At 38.8% G+C, this 8,439-nt stretch overlaps 1 protein-coding gene across 1 annotated transcript; it reads right to left on the bottom strand.

Annotated features, from left to right (window-relative positions):
* Window positions 1-7,289: 7,289 nt before the first annotated feature.
* On the bottom strand, window positions 7,290-7,853 carry LOC145089424 (uncharacterized). Its single transcript, XM_079027862.1, has one exon. It carries the CDS (start codon window positions 7,851-7,853, stop codon window positions 7,290-7,292), a length of 564 nt encoding a protein of 187 aa, XP_078883988.1.
* Window positions 7,854-8,439: the final 586 nt, after the last annotated feature.

The raw sequence follows: 8,439 nt of genomic DNA, 5'->3' as shown, positions 1-8,439 counted from the left end.
AGCCATACACCGGGAGTGTGGCCGTACACGGGTGTGCGGCCGTACACGGTTGTGTGGCCGTACACGATCCATTTTTGCCGAAAAACACTATTAAATCAAGAAATTTCAGTCGATTAGGCTCAAAAATTTCATTTCAAGGGTCGATTAGATGATACCTGCGCGATTGAGTGTTCAATTTCTAGAAAAGATTGAATTTTTAGGCTTTTAGAGAGAGAGAATATGATGGGAGTGTGCAGCCGTACTTAGAGAACTGGAAGGAAAGGAGTGTTTGGCCACACACTCTCCTTATATACCCTGGACCAACTCAAACCGAATTAGCCCAAAAGATTTTTGATCATGATGCAATTTCAAGGACTAAAAATAAAAATAAAAATAAAAGATTATCATTAACACTAGCGCTAATAAATATTTGTGATGTTGGGATCAAAGTTGTTAGGTAGCCTTAATCCACTTATCAGTACCTCACCCTTCAGGAAAAAAATATGGTCAATCGCCAGTATTGTGGTCCACTTAAGCACGTAAGATTTTGATAAAATTAGGACATGCTATAAATGACAAGACATTTTGTGACCACATATACATATATGAAATTCCTAAGGACCATTTATCTGACGACGACCAAGGATATTGTTGTCCACCTAAATTGAGCAACGATATCTACAGACAACCTATAAGTGTTCAATTTAAATTGTATTTAGAACGTGTTTCCCGCTTCTTGATATACCCCAATAATCAAGGACTTCCAGAATACTCCTTACTGCAGATGAGCAGACAATCATTAACGGGAAAAATATATTTAGAATGCATATGTTGTGCACTCAGGTCGGATCTCTTCCAATCAGGCAGAGAGTGAAACATATGACAAACTAGAGTTTAGAGGGATTGAGAAGTAGAAGGTTGTATATGTTGTGTACCAGGTCGGATTATTAATCACACAAAGGAGACAACATATGGCTAATAGGTAGGAAGAATAGCATAAAAGAAGATGCAAAGAAACAGATTTGCATATGTTGCATTCTTGGTCGGTTCTCTTCCAATCAGCAGAGGAAGCAACATATGACTAACAAATGGAAAGAAAGAAAATCATTTTATACAAACCTAATTTATCGAAATTCCCTAATTGTCCCATCATACCGGAATTAAGCACGAAGTCCGCACATCGAGGAAAAGTTGATCCACAGTTCTAGATACAGATCATTTTATGTATCCGCAGATTCCCATGTATATCTCTCTGCTCAACCTACCCAAGTGTCGTATTGTCAGGCTAAGTGGAACTATCTAGGTCATGGTTTTTTTAGGTCACTATATTTTTAAGTTCATTTGATCCTAGTCAGTCCACTTTGAAACTTTTCGTGCTACCAACACATCAAACACAGATCTCAGACAATTTGACTTAGGCACTTTACACAGATTCAGATTGTCTGTTATCACATGGATATATCACTTCCCAACATATCTTACAACCAAAAACTATTAACAGAATAATTTTTAATTTTCTAATTTTCTAATGTTTTTGGGTTTTTGGAGTATTATCTAAAAAAATAAAACAGAAATAACACTATTTTTGGATTTTTGGATTTTCTAATTTTTTTTTATTTGGTTTTTGTTTATTTCTCCCCCTAAATTTTTTTCATAGTTGAGAATGAAAGTAAAATGCGCAAATTTAAACTAACCTAAAACAAAAATTAGTCCTCAAAACGAATCATTTTCAAAAAGCTTACAAGCACATCGAATCGAGCTTTGTTGAACGGCTTTGTCAACAGATCCGCCACATTCTTAGCAGTGGGAACCTGTTCCAGCTGAATGAGTGAACGCTCACAAAAATCTCTAATGAAAGGAATTTTGATGTCAATGTGCTTGGTTTTCAAGTGTTGTACTGGATTTTTAGCAATCTGTATTGCAGCCTCATTATCACAAAATATAGGGGTTTCTAAATAATTCAAACCGTAACCAACAGCTGATGTTGGATACATATAACTTGAGAGCAATAAGTAGAGGCAGCAACATATTCGGCTTCTGATGTTGAGGTTAAGACGGTATGCTGTTTCTTGCACTGCCAAGACACCATCAGGTCACCAAGGAATGGACACCCTCCTAATGTAGATTTCTTGTCAAGCTCACAACCTCCATAATTACTGTGAGCAAATGCATATAAATCCAATTCAGAATTTTTCGGATACCAAAGACCCAAATTTGGGTTGCCTTTGAGATACCGAAAGATTATTTTGAGAGCAATAAGATGTGAAAGTTTAGGATTAGCCTGATAGCATGCACATTGACAAACTGCAAACATGATGTCCAGATGGCTTGCAGTTAGATACATCAACGAATCGATCATTGATCTGTAGTGAGTTTAATCTACGGATTCGCCTTCAGTATTTGGAGTCAGCAGGGGTCTCTCAGCCATTGACGTCAAGGCTGGTTTTGCATCTTGTAACCCGAACATCTCAAGTATGTCGACCACATACTTTGCTTGATGGATCAGGATTCCGGTTGATCTTTTTTGGACCTAAAGCCCCAAAAACATGGTCATCTCGCCTAGTGAACTCATCTTGAACCTCTTGTTAATCACTCCTTCGAACTCTTTGCATAGCTGTGGACTTGTAGACCCGAAGATAATGTCATCAACATAGATCTGGACTATAATCTTATCATTACCCACATGCTTGATGAACAAGGTTTAAACGATAGTGCCACGAGAATATCCATGTTCGAGCAAGTGATATGTGAGAGTTGCACACCACGATCAAGGAGCTTGGTGTAACCCATACAATGCCTTGTCCAACTTGTAGAGAATGATTAGGAAACTTCGAGTTAATAAACCCAGGAGGTTGATCAACATAGATTTCTTCCTTCACTTTGCCATACAAGAAGGCTGTCTTGACATCCATCTGATAAACAGTGAAGTTCATGTATGATGCGTATGCAAGGAAGATACAGATAGCCTCCAAGCGAGCCACCAGAGCATAAAAATCAATGTAGTCAAGACCCTCGATCTGTCTAAACCCACGAACCACCAATCTTTCCTTGTTGCACACTATGACTCCGGAACTATCTTGCTTACTGCGGTATACCCATCTTGTGTCAAGAGACTTTTTGCCCTTAGGAAGTTCAACCAGCGTCCAAACCCCGAGTTTTTCAAATTGATTTAACTCTTCGTGCATAGCATCTACCCAACTAGGCTCATTCAAATCCATTTCAATGTTCTTTGGCTCTATTTGAGAAATAAAGCAAGAATAGAGGCATTGATTAACATCTCCACTCTGGCTTCTTGTTCTAACACCATCACCCAGCTGGCCGATGACATTATCGATCAGATGATCGCGTTGAATGCGTAAAGGTATCTCCTGGCTGATATCATTGAGTGAAATAGGAAGATTGTGAATGTTAATAACTCCATCATTTTCCAAATGATCCACTTCAGATAACCCGGTCTCATTAGTAGGATCTGCCACAAACTCATTTGCGATTTGCTCAGGAAAGAGAAGTTCCATAAAAGTTTGAGTAACAGCGGAATTATCTTTGGACATGAACTCTCTTTCATGAGAAGTTAGAGGTGTAGCATCAGCATCTGGAGCATTTTGTTGACTTTGAGATTTTGGACAAGTAATTAGAACAGATGACTCCACCGCAGGAATTGCAGAAGACACTATCGGCGGTCTGTAGACAACTTCTTCATCTTCATCTTCATCTTCAAGTATAGTCTTCGAACCAGAAGTAAAACCAGATAAACTATCTGAACACACATTGAACGATTTGAACAATGATGTGTAGTCAAACAGCCAATCAGGACCCACTCTAGCATTCGTTTCATTCTCCTCCGGCCAGCGCACATCGAAGGATTCTACAATTTGCTTTGTTCTTTTGTTGTAGACCCGGTACGTAGTGCAAGCAGCATACCCCACAAAATAGCAGGCATAAGCTTTGCCATTAAAATTTGGGTTGGACTCCAAGTGAAGAAGGGTACAAGGGTAGCCAAATACGTGGAAATGGCTGACAGATGGCTTGTGACCATATAGAATTTTGTATAGAGTCTTCATTTGGGATTTTTTGATCAAAACATGATACTGAACATAACAAGCGGTGTTGATCGCCTCGACCGAAAAGAAAATAGGTAATTTGGAGTCACACAACATCATCCTTGCAGCGTCTTGTAGCGTTCAATTCTCCGTTCAGCAACACCGTTCTGTTGAAGCATGCGAAAGGAACTATATTGACGCACAATTCCCTTTTCTGCGCAGAAGTGATCAAGAACTGCATTCTTGAATTCTGTTCCATTATCAGTACGAAGCACCTTCACCCGGTTATTGGTTTGGTTCTCAATCATTACGATGAACCTCTTGATCAGATCAGATACCCCAACTTTGTTGGATAAGAAGAAAACCCACGTGAAACGTGAGAAGTCATCGATCACTACAAGACAATATGAATTCCTATTGATTCTTAGGATATTGACCGGACCAAAAGGATCCATGTGCAACAATTGGAGCACCTGGCTGATTGAATTGACCTATTTTGGCAGGTGTGGTTTAGCAAGACGATTTAGATTCTTGGCGTTTGCATGACCGAGTCGTTGGTGCCATAGCATTGCATTTTGTTTTGAGACTTCTGAAAAGAGACAGGTGACTTGTTCAGGAATGTTACTATTCATGTCAATAATATACGCATTTCCATCCTGCTTTGATTTAACAAGAATCCACTCATCCGGGATGACAATGCCTGGCTTTAAGATCAGACACTCTTTATCAGTAAAATTCGTTGAATAACCCTTGTCGTAAATCTGAGAAACACTCAACAAGCTATACTTTAACTCGGGAGCATAGTTGAGGTTCTCAAAACTCAGCACTCCGTTCGTCACAGTTCCTCTTTGTGTAATTTTTCCGCCTTCTCCACCCGCAAAGGAAATGAACCCCCACTAAAAGTTTGAATGTCATTCAGTTGGGAGATGTCCCCTGTCATATGTCGGGAGCAACCGCCGTCAACATACCAAGGACTGACAACATTTCTATGCAATTGTCCCTGCAAATGACCGAGATCATTTAGATTTGGGCACTCAGGCCATTACTTTCCTGGGTTGACCCTTTACAATTACGGATTTATCTTTTGAACCTTTTGATGTTGAATCATTATGCAAAGCACCCTTAGATGATAACGATAATTGGTTGGAAATAAATTTGGGCACCCACTGGTATTAAGGTTTCTTAAAAATCACGAGTGATTCCGAAGCATTTTTCTTTTCAGTTTGCTTAGAGCAGTTAGATTTTCTATCAGAAGTGGTCGAAGATCCAGATCCACTCTTTGACGAAACCGATCTTGACTTAGTCTTGATCGACTTTGGCAAACTATTTGTGACTTTAATATTGAAAACCTGCTTGTTCTTTTGAAAAACTGCCCTTTTCTTGTTTTGAATAGCCTTCCAATCATCATTTCGAGGACGAGATCTCGAGGACTTTCTAGTTAAAGACCTTCCTCGAGATTCATTCTCTCCTCTTTGAGACAAAAAATGCACAAATGCTCTATTTGAACAATTTCTAGCTATGTGACCGGCAGTACCACAGTTAAAAAAAATTTGCTTGTTATTATTATAACTAGTACTGCCTTTGTCTGATTTGCTTTCTTTACTGACACCCTTACTTTTTCCACAAGAACATGTGCAAGAATCAGATTGAGTGATAGGTGAGGGTGAATCTGGTTGTGTGATTGATGGTGTGGATGTGCTTGAAGCAGGAACATCAGGATTATCAAACAAATCATCAAATATGTCAAAGAAATTTAAATCAACATTATCCGAAGCAGGAGTATCACAAGATGTATCATTAATTTTAACATCAGAAACAAAAGAGTTATCATTTGAAACAGAAACAAATTCATAAACGTTTTCATTTTTAGAAACACATCCTTCAGCTTCTTGCTTTGATTGACTTAGGGATTGATCTGCATGGGAAGTAGAAACATTAGTATTTTCAACATTAATGCTACCTCTTGAAACAAATCCATATTTAATAAATTGCTCTCTGTTTATTTCCTCTTTAGTCAATGGTTTAAATTGATAATTGTGATTATAAGGAGGAGGTACTTTGTCATATCCTAAACCCTTTTGCTGATTTTCTTTGAATTTCAAATTATGTTCTATCATGGACGCAACTACTTCACTTGACACATCATATTTTCTGAAATTAAAATCTGCATTTTCAAACTTTTTTTTCAATGTGTCAAACTCAGCAGTTGCCTCAGCAAGTTGTTCAGTTACATATCTATAACACGCACTTTTATTGCTATATTTTGCCTGAAGTTTCTAAAATCTTTGGTTTTTGCCCCTAATTCAGCCTTTAGGGGTTTCTGTCCTTTCCTAAGTTGATACCTTTCATATTTCAAGTCCTCGTTCTCTCTTCGTAATAATTTTATATGCTCAAGAAGATTTTTAACTTTATAATTGCATGTTTGAGAACAAGAAGACTGACTTACCTCTTTCTTTTAAGGTTCGGAAGTAAAAGATACCACAAAGGCAAACTGCAACTCCATCATCTCTTCCTTAGGATCAACTTCAGCTTCTTCCAAAGGATTATCATTGATTTGAGCAAAGTAAGCATTTTCAGGTCCTGAAATATTCAGTGCCTGAATCTGGTTCTCCCAGTCAAAGGACTAAGCAACCACTGCCTGATTTGCAGTCTTACTGTTGACAGCAACATTTCCATGACTATTTCCCAATGGAACCATTGTTCGATCACTACTGGCCCTTCTACTTGTTTTAGGACACTCACGAGCAAAATGACCCGGCTCGTGACAATTGTAGCAATGCAGCTCTCCCTTGCTAAACCCTACCTTCTTATCCGTATTCATTCCCCAATTATTCTTTCCCGTCTTCCTAGCAAATTGCTTTGCCCTGAACACTACCATTGCTATCTGCCAGGTAATATCCATTTCTTCCACGTCCTCTGGATGAATTTGATCTAGATCAGCAAATGTGAGTAAAGGTGGAAGCTTTCCAGCTTCAAAAGCATTGTAGCAATTGATAAGTCCAGTGGAAAGAGCTAAGTTTTCATCATTTTCTTTGGAATTGGGAGCAGGAACCATAACTGGTGCATTGGAGGAGGAAACAACTTGTGGAACAATGAATGACTGACTTTGTGGGTGAGACATAGATGAAGAATCAACAAGTGGTGTAACTGATGGAGTGATAAAGGTTTGATTCTGAGGTTGTTGAACAGCAAAAGCTTGACTTGGAGAGGAGGTGAAGGATGAAAAGGCATTATTTGAAGAAATCCCAAGATTTGCAGTCGAGTAGGAATTCACATGATGATCTCTCTTTGTTTATCATCAAGATCACAGGCTATGATGATTGCCATTGTTTCAGCAAGACTGAGACAACTGAGATCTTTTGTCTTCTTGGTGACAGCCACATTCATATCCCACGACTTCGGAATTGAATTCAGTAACTTTTTGTTGATCTCAGATCTAGTCAAGTAAATCTTAGTTATGCTCATCTTAGTAGTGAGTGCAGTAAATCGCTGCAACTGAGCTTCCAGGGTTTCTCTAGGGACATAATTGAACATATTGAACTTCTGTCTTAACATGTCCTTACAGCTTTCTTTCATATCTTCATTTCCCTCGTAGACCTCAATCAAAACTTCCCACAGAGCTTTGGCTGAAGTGTATTCTCTGAATCCTTGAGCAATATTGGGGGATAAAGCCATAGTCAAAGTAGCCAGTGCCCTTTCCTGTTCTTCAACCATTTTGAAATCCTCATCAGTGTAATCATCATACAATTTGTCAATCACTTGTCCATTCGAAAGATTAGTAGTGACTCTGAATGGTCCTTTGAGAATGCTTCGCCAAACCTTAAAATCTTTCATTTTGATGTATTTCTCAATTCGATACTTCTATTATGGAAATCCTTCGGCAGACAACAACCGAGGAATTCGAGTGGTGGTTCCCATTATGGTGTCCAATTCATGATGAGCTGATGAGATGTGGGAGTCCATTCTTGCTTGCCTTTTTAGAAATGAACAAATCGAAAACTTTAACAAGAAAGATGCTTAGAATGCTCAATCTGCTAAGGAGTTTGTGACCGCACACTCAACCGTACACGCTCACAACCGTACACTAAGCCGTACACGCTTTCAACCGTACACGTCAACCGTACACTCACAAAAATCCAAGTTGACACTGATTTGTCTCTGATACCAATTGTAATCCCCCAAATTAGGATCTTAATCAGTGATCAAATGATATTGCAAACAATTCAGAGTGTAGAAGTGAGTAGAAGAATGATTAAGCCAAGAATGCACACATTTATATCACATAAACGTCAAACACACCTTGGAAAACATGCACATACGTCACCTGACACTGACACAGACAACTACTATTTATATCACCCCAACAGCACACCGGTGTACAGCCACACACAGGGTGTACGGTCGTACACAACCATACAAT

This window comes from Lactuca serriola, chromosome 2, assembly GCF_051521515.1.
Source record: "Lactuca serriola cultivar US96UC23 chromosome 2, Lser_US96UC23_V15, whole genome shotgun sequence".
In the NCBI taxonomy this organism is placed as follows: domain Eukaryota; kingdom Viridiplantae; phylum Streptophyta; class Magnoliopsida; order Asterales; family Asteraceae; genus Lactuca; species Lactuca serriola.
The sequence above is the reverse complement of the archived record's forward strand: the minus strand, read 5'-3'. Positions and strand labels throughout refer to the sequence as shown.